Below are 16653 nucleotides of genomic sequence, written 5' to 3'. Positions count from 1 at the left end.
GTATGGAAATATGCATGAAAGACTAAACATAAAGCAAACATTTGGATCTAAATTAAAACAACTAAGAGCACCTGCAACTAACAACTCATACTAGAGATTTCCTAAAATAGATAGACAAGGTAAGAAAAGTAAATGGAAACCATATTTCTCAAATTGGTTGGGTTGACAGTAAAAACTGGAAAAACAAAAGCATAAAGCAAACTTCAGATCTGAATCTCTAACTACCTCCTACCAGTGGCGGACGTACATATTTGGATGGGGGCCACTGGAACCTCCACCAATTTGATTGTCTATATATATATATTACATATGAAACTTTGTATTATAGCATTAGCTCAAGTGGTTTAGCAGTTGGCCTACAAACCTACTAGCCTGAGTGCCATTTCTATTTTTTCTTGTTTATTTTTTTTATATTTCTCATTTTTTCTTATTTATTTTATTTGTATTTCTCATTTTTCTTGTGTTATGTGGTTTGAAACCCCTATTGTAAAATTCATGCATCCGCCACTGCCTCCTACTTCATCTTCTTCATGTAACTAAGTTAAGACAGAGCTAAAACAGAGCTAAAAGACACCATTGACGCAGAAACAATGCATGCTTCAAATGGAACGTCGAGAAATTCAAGCTAAGAACTACTGGATCTACACTAACTGATCAACTAGAACGACGAACAAGCAGAACTAGCCATAATCATGCAATTCTAAAATAGAACAGATCAGATCTACGAAATCAAACTCTAACAAGCATGGATCTACGAAATCATACGTTAACAAGCTAGATCTAAGAGATTCTAACACTACCCATTGCGAAAAGCATCCAACATGAAAGTAAATAATCTCAACAAAATGTAAGATCCAACTAAAACTTCCATAATCACGAAAACAAAACAAAATAAACTAGACCTACTTATTCAAACACCAATAAACTAGGTCTAAGAGAGTCTAACAACTAACAATTGCGAAAAAGCATCCAACAAATATGAATAAAACACGGCATCACCAGATCCAACAAAAACTTCCATAACTTCAGATAAAACCAGATTCAAAGCTCCAAAAGACAAGATCCAAAACCAACAACGAAGTAACTAAAATATTTCTTGAGCTAAGATGTTCAAACACTAAAACACTTGCGAAAACAAAAGTAAAACGATGCAAAATAGAATGTAAAGATTGTATCTTTTCTCCGTAGAGCAGTGAAACACGATTTCAAGGCTAAGAACGGATGGAACTAAAGTGCTCCTCCCTTCGAGCTAGGAGACAAAGAGCATTCTGGAGTGGAGTGGACTTGCAGCTAAGAACTCTGTCTAAGGATGTGTGTGTGACTGTGTGTAGAATGGTGAGATCCCTAAAACTAAAAGAGAGCTAGAAGAGCTGGGAGAGCTGCATCTTCCTTCAATGTTGGTCCCTTTATATAAGACGGCCTAAGGCTCAAATCTCTAGGGTATGCTCTTCATAATTTGATATTTGTACCCTTAAAATAAATGATGTCTTCGAATTCTCTCTCTTCTATCATATTCCTTGCACTGTCTGTTCCTTTTGGTAATTCGTCTTGATCAATTAGACGGCTTATCGACATTTTCACTTCACTTTTGCTCAATTTGCGTCTGCTTGGTCAGTTTGCACAATTTACTTGATCCAACAGAAAACCTGCACACGTAAACTCATGGTTTGCACATTATCTCCCCAATAAAAGTGAAAATCACCCCAAAACCAATGAATGAAATGAGTCTCATCAGTATAATTAGTAATAGCTAACCCCCTCTAACTAAAATAATTCCACAACTCAATCCTAGATTATATCTTGGTACTCCCTCCGTCCCAAAGAAGATGGCACACTAGGAAGATGACACGAGATTTTAGGAGATGTTATTTTGTGTGTTAAATGGTGAGAGAAAAAATAATTTTATAATTGATGTGAGAGGAAACTTTTTTCAAAAGAGGAAATGTGACATCTTTTGGGGACAAACTAAAAAGAAAAGTGTGACATCTGCTATGGGACGGAGGGAGTACTATTTTATCTAGAAAACTGAACATCATGATAATATTTTATTTGTTTTATCCTTTATGCCCAGCTATACAATTCATGTCCCTCTTGACTTCCATCTTTAAGAGCATCCGCAATAGAGGCGAGCGCACCGGCTCGCCGATTTTTGGCGCTCGCCGGTCCGCTCGCCGAACTATTGCAGCCGACGAGCGCCAAGTCGGTGAGAATTTCGGCGAGCGCTCGCCGATCGGCTTGCCGCTATTGCAGCCTCCCGACCGGCGAGCGCAATTTTGTTTTTTTTTTTAAATTTTCGAAAATATTTTTTTATTTAATTTTCGAAAAAAATTTTACGGATGAATTTTCTGTACAGCAACTTTAATGGAAATAAAAACTTTCCAAGCTGAATTTTCTGTACAGCTCGACCCCAGCCAGGGGCTGCCGCCCCTTGGACCCCGCTACTCGGGGGGCGCTGCCCCCGAACCCCCGTCTAGTCATAACGAATTCAAATAAGTGTACACTCTGCTCTTCTAACTTATTTGATGTCTCATTATGATTACGTTGATCAATCAAGTTAACCCAATTACACTAAAATATCCAATAATATATACGCGATTTGCACGAAGACGGCGAGGAGTGAGGCGGAGGCGGGGAGGCTCATTTGTGGAAGATGAGTTTTTTTTTAATTAAGGTAATTTTTTAAAAATTAATGTACTTTTTAAAATTTTAATATTATTATTGAATTTTCTCGTATATGTGTCGTTAATTTAATTTCGTATTTTGTGAGATTGTTAATTATTTGTTTTTAGTGCTGACGATGTGGCTAGGCTATGGCTGGGCTATTGCTTGTCCAGTTGCTTGTCCTGATGATGTGGCAGGAGTTTTTTAGTGCTGATGATGTGGCAAAGGAGTTTGTGGCTAGGCTATGGCTGATCTATTGCTTGTCCACGAACTATTGTGGATGCTCTAAGATCATCCACAATAGTGGACTAGCCACTGGCGAGTGGCTAGGCGTGGACGAGTGCGGCCATTTTCCAATTTTAGAAATAACCTCCTCTCTCCTCATTAAAACATTCAACTATCTTTTTCCTCTCTACTTTATTCCACCTAACAACACTTCCTAAAATCTCGTGTCACTCAAGAATGTGGTCATCTTGAGTGGGACGGAGGGAGTACAATATTATACACTAGGGTTATGATCAATTGCTAATTAATTAGCCATCCCAGATTAAGACCAATTCTTAGCAACGAAATTAAGTGATCTAGTGGTTAAAATAATATCAAGTAATTAGTAAATAAATTTAAAGGATATTAATGTCAATTATCTCTCATCAAAATCATCTCAAACTTTAAATTTACATAACTCTATCGAATTAAATTTTTTTTTTTCATAAAAAGTACTATATCAAATTAAAGGTAATTTTATAAGCATTCTAATGAGATCTCAATTGCATATGTTCCTATGACGTTTGGACGATGAAATTTAATAATTTTTATTTCAGTTTTCGTACATGTTAATAAACAGATTTTTTTAATGCAAAAAAATCTCAATATAGTGTATATAAAATATCAATAAAACTGTGTAGATATTTTCGTATACTTGTATTGAAATATCAATGTCATTGTGTTGATATTTGTAATGGATTATGTTGATATAAAAAAAACCACAAAAATTATCATATAATAACATAATGACGATATTACTCTTTTGTTGATATTTTATCTACTATTTATTGAAATTCGTGAGCCTTAATTAATCCCATCCACTCATTTCAAAATATAAGAATATTGATTTGGTCTTATTTTGAATTATGATATTATAAGCATTATAAGAGTATAATATTTATCTATTTAATAAATAAATAAATAAGTGCGCTAATTAAGTATTTTCACGTGTGAGTAGAAAAAGTCAACCCTATAAAAGTTGCCAATATCAGTCGCGGATGGAACTTAGAGCATCTCCAATGGCGGACGTCCGGTCGGACGTGTGCGACGGGCGACCGGGACGTCCGCCATTATGGCAGGGGAGGTCGGATACGGACGTCCCGTGAGGACGTCGGGTGTCCTTAGACGTCGGTGCGACGGGCGGGCGGACGTCCGCCATTGTGGCGTGGGTCGGACGTCCGGGTCGAACGTCCGATTTTTAAATTTTTTTTAATTTTTGAAGGGGATGGGAAGGGCGATGGGAAAGGCGGATTGTGAAGGGGATGTCCTAGTGACGTGGCAGTGGGATGGGAAGTCCTAGTGACGTGGCGAGAGGTGTTTTCGGGATGTCCTAGTGGATGTCCGAGTGGGACATCCGCCCACTGGAGATGCTCTTAGAAATGCCACAAAAAAACGGAAAAAGAAAGTTGCACTTGCTTTGACTGCCCGTAATTAGACCCTATCTTAATCACATGTTTCTGATCTCACCTTGCATATAAAAGAGTAGTTCATCAATCCCACCGCCTCACACTAACATTTTTCCATCTATTTCAATTGTAGACAAGTATGAGTGAATTCGCGCAGCAAAGCGATGAAGAATCGATGCTGCTGCGCACGGAGCCCTCCTTCTGCATATACACTGACGACGAGTTCGGCCAACATGTCGGAAATGTGGAGGAGGTGAGAGAGAAGATTGAGAGTACTGCTAACATTGGGGAAAACGTGGATGCTGAGTTCAGCTTTGGGGAAAATGGGATGAGAGTGATTCAAGAAGTTGAGGATGAAGACGAAGAAGAGGAGGGAAAGGCACCGAGTAGATTAAAAAATCTCAAGATTGAAACCGGAGGAGACCAAACTAGCCCTTCTATTTTTCTGGTGGAAGGGGGAGGTGGCGATGCCGATGCCGATGCTGCCGCTCTCACAAAGTGGATAAATCATGCTGAATATTTGGAGGTGAGGTTTCTATAACTTTGTTTTTACTGGAGTACTGTTTTTTGCTGTATTTATTGAGTAGCCCTATCGATATTTTTCAGTTTGTCTGCTGAAAATCCTTTCATTAAAGTCAAGGATTAATAAAAAATACTGTAATTTAGGATTTTTTATTTGTTTCTGTATTTGTACACACATATTAACTGTTGTACAGTTATTCAAGAACATATTTAGGTAGTACAGTGATTTTGTTAGAGGTATATAGGCCATTTGGGCTTTTGGTGTAATAAAAAATACTAATATCTTGGTTGGTGCATCATGTAATGTTTGGGCATCAATTATACTCCTGTACTAAGGAGTATAATTTTCAAGAAAATCTAAGGATCATGGAGAGTAAGAGATCCGGGAACAAATATCTTGCTGAATTTTGTGTTGCAGAGCTTTGGCACGATCTCTTTTTCCCATAGATTGTGCTAAAATGTTGAAACAGTCATCCAAAGTCTGATCATTGCTATAAAACTGTTGAATTTAACTTCGTGACAGTCCACCGGAGACCTATGTGGTGCTGAGGAATACTATTTTCGAGCTACAGAGGCGGATCCTGAAGATGGTGAACTGCTTTCTCAATACGCCAAGTTGGTATGGCAGCTCCGTGGTGACCAAGCTAAAGCCTTACGCTATTTTGAAAAAGCAGTTGAGGCTGCTCCTGCGAATAGGCGAGTTTTCATTTTTGTTGCTGTCTCATATTGTTCTGACAAACTAGCATTGGTGAATGTATTCAAACATGAATACAAAATGGCTACTGATCTAACAATTGAAGGCATGGTTTCATCTTGACAGTGATGTCCTTGCTGCATATGCAAGTTTCTTGTGGAATGTAGGAGAAAGTGAGGGGGAAGAGCATTTGGCTGATGACACCCAGGTTGTGTTGTTGTTTGTTATTATATTTGAGTTTTGAGAGTTTAAACTCATGCTGTTTGATCAGAAATGGCAGGTCAATGAGTATCTTGTTATGGTGGATTCATTTGGAGGAGATTTTATAGAAGAAATGAGGCCGTCTAGCCCTACTTTACATCTTGCCATGGGGCTTGGACTTGACAATGCATTTGGCACTACAAACTCAAACATGGATGAAACTGCTAATGCTGATGAATACTACAGGAGGATGGTCGAGGAAAGTTCTCACAACGTTAGTTTTCTGAGAGATTATGCTCTTTTCTTGCATCAGGTAAATTGGATCTCCCAATAAGTGAGTCTTATACTTGATCGAGCTTCTTTGTACGTATTCTTTGGATCTTATGTTGTGAAACAATACTCTTTTCATATTTCTTTGCATTATCACAAGCCTCAAATTCATTGAGACAATAATATACGTAAATAGCTTCTGTATTCTTACTGGCTGTTCAGTTTGTTAGGAAAAATAATCATGAGATGTAGTCTGGGATTGAGTTTTGTGATTATTTTAGTTAAAGGGGGTGGCTATGACTAATTATTATAGATTATCCATCTAGGATTGAGTTGTAAGATTCAATCTCATGAACCAAACACAATACATATTTAATCCCGAGATATAATCTTACAAACCAGACAACCCCTTAATATATTTGTTATGCATATGTGATTGATTCATTGCTCTATGACAGAAAAATGGAGATCTTGAGGGAGCTGAAGAATATTATTTGCGAGGAATACAAGAAGAACCCCGTGATGGACAGCTGCTTTCTCTGTATGCCAGTATATTGTGGCAGCTTCATCACGACAAAGACAGAGCTGCACCTTTTTTTGAACGGGCAGTTGAAGCATCTCCAATGGATAGGTAACAATGGATACATGATTACACTTTATAGCAACTTTATATTCAACTGTAAATTCACATGAACACAGATCACTTGCTGGTTAACACCTTGTACCTATAACCTAGTTGATCATGGATTTGCCTCAACTTTCGAGAAAAGACAAGAACCTCATAAATAAGCATAAAGTTTTCATGTTAAGAATGTAATGTTGTTTTTGGTTTAATTTCAGTGAAGTGCTGGCTGCATATGCTAAATTTCTATGGGAAACAGAGGGGTGAAGGAGCTGTCACTGAAGAAACACAGATACATAGAACTGAGCTAGATGCTTTAACAATTCAAGAATGCATTTAGTAGGCATACAAGCTCTCCAGTTGTAATTTGATGAAAATACAAGGAAATGTATTAGTAACATTTATATGAATTGATTCCTGCACCACACGACGTTAATGACTTGGATAAATTGTGATCGGAAATTATCGCTACATGGTATTAGCTGTACTACAAGTAGCTACTTAATTTTCATATTTTGAAATGATACCACTATAAGAGATAGTAGTATGTTTTTTGATATTCAAATAAATTTTCATATTAATGAAGAGGTATGTTTTTTTATCTAGTAGCCATCTAATATGTGGCAAGAAATCAATAGTGTCCAAATTGATTCTACTCTGAGGTACACATCAAACTGTGAGCACTACCCAAGAGTATATAATCTTTTATTTTTTTCTATTTTAATCTTTACAGTTTTTTGGACTACAATACTATAAGAATTATATAAGTCTTTTTCTTGCGAGAAGGAGAAGTCACAAAGACGTAGCTTTTCCCATTGCTTCAATTACTCCACATTCCTCCTCCTTCACAAAGACAGTACGTAGCTTTTCCTATTGCTTCAACTACTCCACATTCCTCCTTCACCCGGACTGAACTTCCCCGGCTGAGTCATAGGCTCATCCATCTTCACAATCCATGTATGAGCAGGGGCCCTCCTTATCGGGCTTGAGCATGAGTACACATGTCAACTCCAGCACATCCACTGCAGTGTATCCATTTTATTCAGTTTTACTTATTTTCATTACTCACTACACTCAAATTGTATTATATACAGATTTACAAAACAAATATATAAAGCTATGTGAGTACAATTTACTAACTTTGTTCTATATTTTCTTAAAACTTATGTCGAGTCAAATTGAGGCACATGATGAAGGGCGGAGGGAGCATTAAGGATGTACATACTCATTCGTTGTAATCTACTATCAATAATCAATCCAAAGAAATCTTGCATGTTTCTCGAATAAATAAAGAGTGGCTGTAGTAGTAACAAAAATAATGCTTCCATTTTCAAATTCCTTGATTCAGCAGCTTCGACTCATAATATCACTCCCAAGAGTCACTCAGTCTTTTCTATTTGAACTTGTCATATCTCATTCAATACACAAGGATTGCACACCTCAAATAACGTGGGTTACCATTATTTAGAGATGGCCATGAAAAATGGCTATAAACATCACCACCATAACAACGCCAACTCTGATTTTGTGATTTGGTGTTAAGCAAATCCAATGCATCTTTGTGTAGGCATATCTTCCCTATTGACTCTTGCCCTGCGCTAGGCTAACACGCATTGCTCGCCCTTCTAGTTCCTGAACAACCAACAACACAACACCCATCACTAACATTGCATAAGGGTTAACACTAGTATAGTTTAGGAAGAAGAGATAATCTAGTACCACTCCATTCATGGCTTCAATTGCAGCTTCTAGTTCAGCTCTCGTTGCATAGCACACGAATCCATAGCCACGGGACTTCCCTGTCTCCCCGTCATACAGGACTCTTGCTCCCACCAGATCTCCGTATGCTTGAAACGCCTGCGTTAGGCTCTCTGATGTAACGGTCCATGCCAGGTTTCCCACGAAAAGTTTGTGTTCTGCTTCTGGATAAAGCGGCTCTTTTGGTTTAGGCTTGTCTGAGAAATTAACTCTCAACGTTCTGCCGCCATATTCCTGCAACAACAAACACACGGGAAATGCTTTCAGGCTCACACAAACTTTGCTTTTTTGATTTTGCAGATAGAGTCTTACACTTCCATCAAGATTTTCAATGACCAAGTTGCATTCTTCCACGCTGCTCATGGTCACAAATGCAAATCCTCTGCTTCTTCCGGTGTTCCTGTCGTACAGAACCTATACAGTTTCCATACATCACGTTACAGACCCAACAAGGAAAAAGAAATAGGTAAATATCAAGTAAAGGCATATTTTGAAATCCTTATAAATCGTTAAATTTCTCTACATTTTGAGGAACATCAAGCTGAATTATAGTAAGTTGTAGTATAAACATTGACTTAATAAAATTAGAAAATCTAGCCCCCACAACAAACAAAGTAGAGTAGATCAATACAAAAAAACTCATATGCATTCCCCAATCCACAGAAAAAAATTAAAATAAAATAAATTTTAAATAGAATAGCATACCTCAACCAGCTCTGGACTTGCATATGCTTGAATAATTCCAGCAAGCTGCGCACTGTCACAAAGATACGGCAAATTCCCAAAATAAAGCTTAGTATTTGGTCCCGAGCTCTCCACCTCAGCAGCTTCATCAGCAGCAGCAGCAGCCACCTCCACCTCAGCAGCTTCCTCCTGTGCCACCGCGGCGGTTATACGCGGGGCCCTCCACTTGCTGCACAAACCACTAGAGCCAGAGGGAATTGATTCAATCCCGAGAGAGTAAGAAACCGAGATTTTTGGACATGAAATCTTTATTGAGAGATGATCGGTGGGCCAAGTCTTGGAGCTTATGCATTTGAATGTCGAGAAAGATGCAGCCGCTGCGGTGGTTGCCATCCTTGGCTAGTGTTGAGCTGCTGATGACGGGAATCTCTCTGTCCGCTCTCTTTATCTTAACTTGATAAAGAGAAAATCATTCTGACGTGGAGAGATGTAATCCAATCAGAATGGAGAGTCATATATGTAAGATAAGGTTTCACAGCCTCTTTATGAATCTCTATTTACAATTGATTTCTTTACTAAGTACTCTAGTCCATGAAATATTGTCCAAGTTTGACTCTGCATAGATTTTAAGAAATGCGAAGAAAAGTGAGTTAAAAAAAATTAGTGGAATGAAGGTCATTTTATAATAGAATGTGAGTGTCACGACCCGATCCTTGTTAAGGATAACAAGAATGGGTAATTCGCGACTAATAGGGGGATTAAAGAGGCGGGGTAGAAGGGGGGTGAAAATCAAGGAAAAACTGGAAGAAATACTAGTCAAAGACTTTAAGATTCTCACTTAACATAATACAGCGGAAATAGGTCCCTACTAAACGACTTCGTGTATGAAGACACGATTCGTCGAGAAATCCACATGATTATTTAATAGCATCGACTCCGATCAATTCTCCTCCATCTGGACGTTCAACCTGCACATTTATAAATACATGCAGGGTTGATGTCACGACCGCCCATACTAGGGGTACTACAAACGCGGCGATCGCGACCAAGGGACGACAAAAACGACACCATACGAGGATAACATTTTATGAAAACTTAATTAGCTTAAAGGAATAATATTTTAGTTCATTAAAAGTTTAGACAACGAATTTTTAGTTTAAAGAAACTTAATGTTATAAATTTATTATTAATTAGCAACGACTTATGACAAAAGACTTTTCAAAATAAACAGCGGAGAAAATAAATATTAAAAGCCAAATAACTTCCAAAAGAAAACATTTGGTTTAGTTCACGAAAAACCATTTTAGAGTAACAAGGTAAACATCGGATTAAAACCTAACACAAATGAACATGCTCAAACACAGTATGAAAAAGAATAAAGTCTTGAGACATAGTTCAAAATATAGCAGCGGAAATAAGGTTTAAAGAGAGTCGAGGATAACGCCTATGTATGGAGACACAACGCATCCTAAGTTCTTAGGCCAACTCAACATCCTCCGCAACATCCCGCTCAACCTGCACATAAAGAAAAAGAATATGCAGGGCTGAGTACTTGTTGTACTCAATGGGCTCATGCCGAAAACATTTTAATATAGTTATGTCATCCATACCAGTGATCTCGAGTTTTATATGTAGTAAGAAATATCACGAGAACACAAAAATATTTCAAAGTCTGGCCAGACAATTTATCTCCCCACTTTTCTCATCAACCCATCAATCACAATCATCATATCACAGTGTGACGAAAGTGTGGCCACACTATTCGCCCACGAGACCGGTCGACTAGCAAGGACGGCTCACGATCCCACCAGTGTACACAGCCTGATAGGGTTTGCGGCCTTACTCAGACCCGAATTCATTTCACAACACAGCCATATAGCCTAACGGAGCAAGCTCAGACGAACTAAATATCAGGCAACAATCTCATAAACAAAACATCATGGCATGACATAACAGTTAAACCACCCTTATAACACCACAACATATTTTCGGAAAATAAAGAGATTTGAAAAAGAAAGCCCACCTCGATTGTTTAAACAACACAAAAATCCAACTTATGGCAACCCTCGTTCCTCGAGCACACGTATACCCAATCACCCTTGCCAACGACAACACAATTAGCCTTCCATCAAATTATATTATCATGCATGTCCTATCGTTCCTTTTATCATTCCCTTAATTTACCATCCCAACATTCATCAACATAAGGAAAAAAAACATGCCATAATATTTCTAAACGTGTCACATATAATCACGGCATAGGATACATTCCCAAATCATACATGCATCATATAATTCATTAAAACTTGGCAACAAGTGATATTTCTACATAACAACAAATCTGGCAGGACTGCGCGGTTGATTTGTAAAAATCATCAAAAATTCATCCGATGCCCAATGAGGCTGAAATTTTTACACAACTCAGAAGACACTTCAAATTTTCATCTAGTTCAGAAATCACATCACAAGGAGGTCATTTGGTCGGTCAAACAGAATACGAAACATTCTGGGCGAGAATGCAAGTTTCTGGCAGAATTGCGCAGCCAACTTCAAATATTTATTAAAAATTCATTTTTCAACAAAAAGGGATGAAATTCACACGAAACACAGAAAACACCTTGAAGTTTACTCAGTAAAAATTTTATGCCAAAATTCGATCGTTTGATAGGTCAAAAACACGTCGGAATCCACTGTCCGAACATCACAGATTTCAGGCTTATGAATTTATTAGGGTTTCTTCCCCAATCATCCAAACACAATCTTTCATGCTTATAACACACAATCATGCTTAAAAGTTTCTCACAATCATGCTCTCACATAAACTCACATTATTCACCAAGGATTCAAATCAAACTCCACATAAACTCATTCAAAATCGCATATTCATCTAAGTTCTCATGCAAACACAAATTCACACCGATAAATTTTACGATCTATGATTCCTACACTCACTATATGCATGTAGGGTTCAAGAACAAGGGTCAAATGAAAAGAATAAGGGGGAATGAATCAAATATACCTTTCTTGATAGAAACGAATCGGTGGAAACAAGAATTTGATACGATTCGTCGGAAACTCTTGAAAATCAACTCTAACGGATGCAAGAACAAGGATGAATGGTGGATTTTTGGAGAGAATATGGAGAGGGAGAGGAGAGGCGTGTGAGAGAGAGGGAGAGAGGGGGTGGACAGCTAGGGTAGGAAGAAAAATGGGGGCTAGGGTTTAGTTTAGGTGATTTTATAGTTCTAGGTTAAATCCAAAATTTAATTAATTGTGGGGAATAAAATAGGGGCCAATAATTAAAATCCCACAATTAAAAGAAGCATAATTTTTGAAAATTATGGCTGAGAATTAACAAGGAATTATTTGGTATTTACTTGGAGAGAAATAGATCCACAATTTAGGAAATAAATCAATGAATATTCCTTAAACAAGGGAACAAAATAAATTAAATCTCCAAGTAGGAAAATAATGAGGGATGGCGAAAATTTTGATGATGTGCACAAGGAAATTATTTAAATCATCAATTAAATAGAATAGGATTTAAATTTAGTAATTTCTTTATAGGAAAAGACTCCCATAAAATAGGCAACAATTAAATAAATTTCCACAAGGAAATTAAGCCAAAAAAAACGCGTGGGATGGAGACACAATAGAAGGAAAATATTCACATCCCCAATTAATTAGACATATGTATTAAATTGCGTATTTATTTGAATAAAAGAAATTCCACAAAATAGGAAACAATTATATTATCCTCTACAAATAGGGGGGCCGAAAATTGGCTTAATTAGCCACAAGGAAATAATTCAACTCTTAACTTAATTGGGGTGAGGGAATAAAATGAGCCAAGATTTAATTGGATTTAAAATAACTAAGGAAATCAACAAGGTACCAATTAAATCAAAGGAGCTAATTCATCCTCCTAATTAAAATAGAGAATATTCAAAACTCACAAAAACAATAGGTTAGAGTTCGAATTTCATGTAGCACAATTTAGGGATAATTTGATTTGGATTTAATTTGGATGAATATCCCAAAACAATTAATCAAATCCAAGAAAGAATAAAATTTCCAATAATTGGAGGGGCCGACAATAGCCACTTTACTTGGCTAGAACTAAATGCATGAATTTATTTAAATTGATCCCCCACATTAAAAAAAAATATAAAGCACTTCATTCCAAAACATCCATGACAATTTATTCCACATAATCAAACTCAATCCCATAAATGAAATTTCCAATCGACATATTAAAATAAAAGTCGCAAAAATTTGGGATGTTACAGCTGAGTACAAGAGTACTCATTGGACACGTGCCGAAAACAAAACGTACAAATATAAGTTGTCATCCATCAACAGTATCACACGGGGGTTTTTCTTAAAAGGCCCAAGCATACTAAATTCTTTTGTGATCTTAAAAGTCCGACTGCACTCTAAGTTCTTGGTGTATCCTACCATGTCTGAGAATCTAGTGTGCCGTGAAGGTGGCCACCTTCAACAAGCACCCTCGCCGGCCAACCTCTCTAGGATGGCTCACAGCTCTTATGCACCATATTCCGAACAGGATTTTCTGTCCCACTGGGAACCGAATTCGTCACTAAATTTTTGGCATCGCCAAACTCTCGGCCTATAGTGCTGGATATTAAAAGAAAGCCCACCAGCCCACCATCCCACCTGGTATGCTTATCTTCAATTAAATTCCTCGTTTCGCCTCGCTTGCCCTTGAATAATCTCTCCTTTAGAAATAAATAGCGTAACACGCTAATTAGTACTTGAACTATTTTTCTGAAAAAGAATGCATGCACCCTATAGGATAGCATCTATCTCTTAATCTCGGCTTATAGGATTTTCCTTAAATCCTAACTCGGATTTACTGTACGGCAGTACTTAATTATTCCGCTTATTTGGAGAAATTCTATTTTCTCTTAAATAATTAATAAAATATGGATTCTTAAAATCCCTTCTTAAATTCCTTCTTCTTCGGATTTTTCTTAAGGCCGCCCATGGCGTCGCGGGGCGACGCCGGTCGGCCCAAATAAATTCATCAAGCTCCAACTCAACATTTTCCATTCTTGGAAACTTAGAAGTTTATTCATGAATTAATTCATCAAGCTCCAACTCGATTCTTAAATTAATCTCATCCAAAATAAATTCTCAAGCCCAACAATTCATTTCATAAGGTGGCCCGATCAACTAATTAGTATAGTCCTTACACACAAATAATCGGCCCAAATTACACCCCCTTTTAATTCATTTCTTTTTGGAAATTCTTAAAAGGCATTACTTGGCCCAACTAACATTTAAATTTCGCAGTTTCACTTCTCAACAAATTAAATGGCCCTCTGCCAATTAATTAGTAGTCCACTTTGGAAATTACAAAATAATCCATTATACTTAATTAGTTAAAAGGCCCATCGACAAAACAAAATGGGCACTAGCCCAATTCTTTCCTCATGCCATCGGTACTTCTTCCCCAATCACATTTCCTCTCAAACTGCAATTCTCTAAATTTAGGAACCAGCGGCGCCTTCTTCTCCGGCCAAATCGCCGTCCACTCAGTTTACCGGGGTCCGCCGGATTCGCCCCTTCTGATTTCAAACCTTGCAAATCCCTAATTTAGGAAGAAGCAGCGGCGTCTCCTCCTCGTTCCACTTCGTTCCTCTCTGTCCCTCACGGCTCCTTGCCGTTCACTCCTCCGTCCAGCCATCTCATTCCGGCGAAGCTCCGAGGCCCGCCGTCGTACCCACATTGCCAGTCTCGGCGAGCAGGGCTGCTGCCTCCGTCGCTTGCTCGACGCCGAACAGCCCGTCGCCTAAGCTAAGTCCTCCTTTCCCCTACCCCTTTTTAAGCTTGGTCTTTCAAAACTTTATATTCTTGGGCAGTAGCTTATTTGATGAGGAAGATTTGATGCTTTAATTTGAATATAAAATTTACAGTGTGATTTGTGTCCTTTCTCAATTGTTTGGGTTCATACTGTTAATTCTAGCAGCAGGTATTGCTATGTTCTAACTTGATTCTTGAGCATCTATGGTTCTAAGTTCTCATGCTCTCTATGATTCTAAGTTCTGGAATCGATCATGTGGCTGTACGAAGCTTCCTATATGATGCGTGGTTTGTGTTGGGAGATTACCTTGATTGGTGAATCCTTGTTGTGTTCTTGCTGCCAATTCCTCTCCTTGCTCCTCCCCTTCTGCTCTCCTCTTATGATACAATGTGAAACTTGTGGTGACCGAAAAGTGGGGGAGAAGATGAGGGTTGTGGCTCCTTATATAGCTCTCAACTGTTGGCAGCTTGTGCCTGAAAACTTGGGGGCAAAGTCTCCTATTTTTGGCTGCCAGCTTGCTCCCTTTTGAGCTTTGTAAGTAGGCTATCTATGCCTTTTTGGTGTAACTTCTGGGCTGTTTCTATGGCTGCCTTTCAGCCTTGGATTTGGCTGATCTCTTGGCTGTGTATGTGCATATGTTCCTGCAGGATCTTTCCCTTTCGGGGCTTACTATGAGCTCATGTTCTATTCCCTATTTGTCTCCACCCCCTTGTTGGGAGATTTGGCATATCTTGGTCTTTTGTCCATTCTTTGGACTTGGCAGAGTGATGACATGTTGATTGCTCTTTTTCTATTTTTGTGAAGCTTTCATCCCTTACTTTTTATGTGAGAATCTTCTAACCCCTTTTTTTGTAATTTGCTGGCAGTTACATGGATGCTCTTGGAGCTTTGTAGGTTGCAGAAGCAAGGGAAGGAGGGAAGATGATCCTGGCAAATCTTGTGGCCTTTTCTTGGAAACACCTAGTAGTGGGCTTAGAGTAGTAGCTATACTTTCCAATTTCATGTAATAGTAAGTCATACTTGATGTACTCCTTGTATGCAGTGTTGGCAGGAAAAGTAGGCGTGTAGTTCTAGTGACTATAAGGGTGTCCACTATAGGGGGCGGACAGCCCCCTCCCACCGCCGCCCCCCTTCTCGAACCGCCGCGCCGCCGCGTCAGCCGCGGCTACTGCAATAGACAGCCGCGGCTATAGCCCCACTCCTTCTCTCTCTGCCACCCTCAGCCGCGTCCTCGCCCCGCACGCGGCTATCCCGCGTCCGCCGCCTCTCTCCCCCCTCGCCGCGTCCGCCTCCGGGGCGGACAACTCCGCCACTATAAGGCGCCCCGCTTCCGCCCCGCTTCCGCCCCAAACGCGGCGTCCGCCGCGTCCACATTATAGTGGACGCTCTAAGAATGTAATTCCATCTTCATTCCCATGCAAGTGTACGAAATCTCCCAAGTAGGTATCCAATATTTCTTGTATATGCAACATCATTGTGTAGTCTCTTTCAATCTATCCGCCCAAGATATGCAAAAATCCTCTTCAGAAGTATTGTACTAATTTATTCTCTTTTCCTTTGCATCAATAATTTCTTATTCCTTATTCTCCAAGATCGAGCACTTATAATTTCAAAAGTCGGGATTACAACGGAAATCCTACGATCACACGTCCTCTAAACTAAAATTAATTAAGCTAATAAATCTGATTTATCTCGAAAGAAAGGAACGAAGTTCCGGGGCGTCACATTCTATCCCCCTTAAAAG

General features: G+C 38.7%; 2 protein-coding genes and 1 long non-coding RNA gene across 4 annotated transcripts; 2 read left to right on the top strand and 1 right to left on the bottom strand.

Moving 5' to 3' along the window:
- Positions 1-4394: 4394 nt before the first annotated feature.
- On the top strand, positions 4395-7111 carry LOC121775090. 2 transcript variants are annotated; one of them, XM_042172059.1, is made up of 6 exons: positions 4395-4857; positions 5377-5549; positions 5674-5755; positions 5819-6061; positions 6477-6649; positions 6859-7111. In XM_042172059.1, the coding sequence occupies exons 1-6, from the start codon at positions 4471-4473 to the stop codon at positions 6905-6907; spliced, it is 1107 nt and encodes a 368-aa protein (XP_042027993.1). In that variant the 5' UTR covers positions 4395-4470; the 3' UTR covers positions 6908-7111. The 2 variants fall into 2 exon arrangements, with proteins under 2 accessions (XP_042027993.1, XP_042027994.1); XM_042172060.1 differs by having other exon boundaries at positions 4396-4857; positions 5828-6061.
- Positions 7112-7947: 836 nt separating this feature from the next.
- Positions 7948-10252, bottom strand: LOC121775091 (28 kDa ribonucleoprotein, chloroplastic-like). Its single transcript, XM_042172062.1, has 5 exons — positions 9921-10252; positions 9104-9697; positions 8711-8812; positions 8360-8632; positions 7948-8272 (listed from the first exon to the last, which is right to left on the bottom strand). Exons 2-5 carry the CDS (start codon positions 9473-9475, stop codon positions 8219-8221), a joined length of 801 nt encoding a protein of 266 aa, XP_042027996.1. The 5' UTR covers positions 9476-9697; positions 9921-10252; the 3' UTR covers positions 7948-8218.
- Positions 10253-13377: 3125 nt separating this feature from the next.
- LOC121773585 lies at positions 13378-16492 on the top strand. The gene is made up of 2 exons (XR_006044771.1): positions 13378-15683; positions 15776-16492. It is a non-coding gene; the product is annotated as an uncharacterized LOC121773585 (long non-coding RNA).
- The last annotated feature ends 161 nt before the right edge of the window (positions 16493-16653 follow it).

The sequence above is a fragment of the Salvia splendens genome, chromosome 17, assembly GCF_004379255.2.
Source record: "Salvia splendens isolate huo1 chromosome 17, SspV2, whole genome shotgun sequence".
NCBI classification, from domain to species: Eukaryota; Viridiplantae; Streptophyta; class Magnoliopsida; order Lamiales; family Lamiaceae; genus Salvia; species Salvia splendens.
Note: the sequence above shows the minus strand (reverse complement) of the source record. Positions and strands in the feature narration are given on the sequence as shown.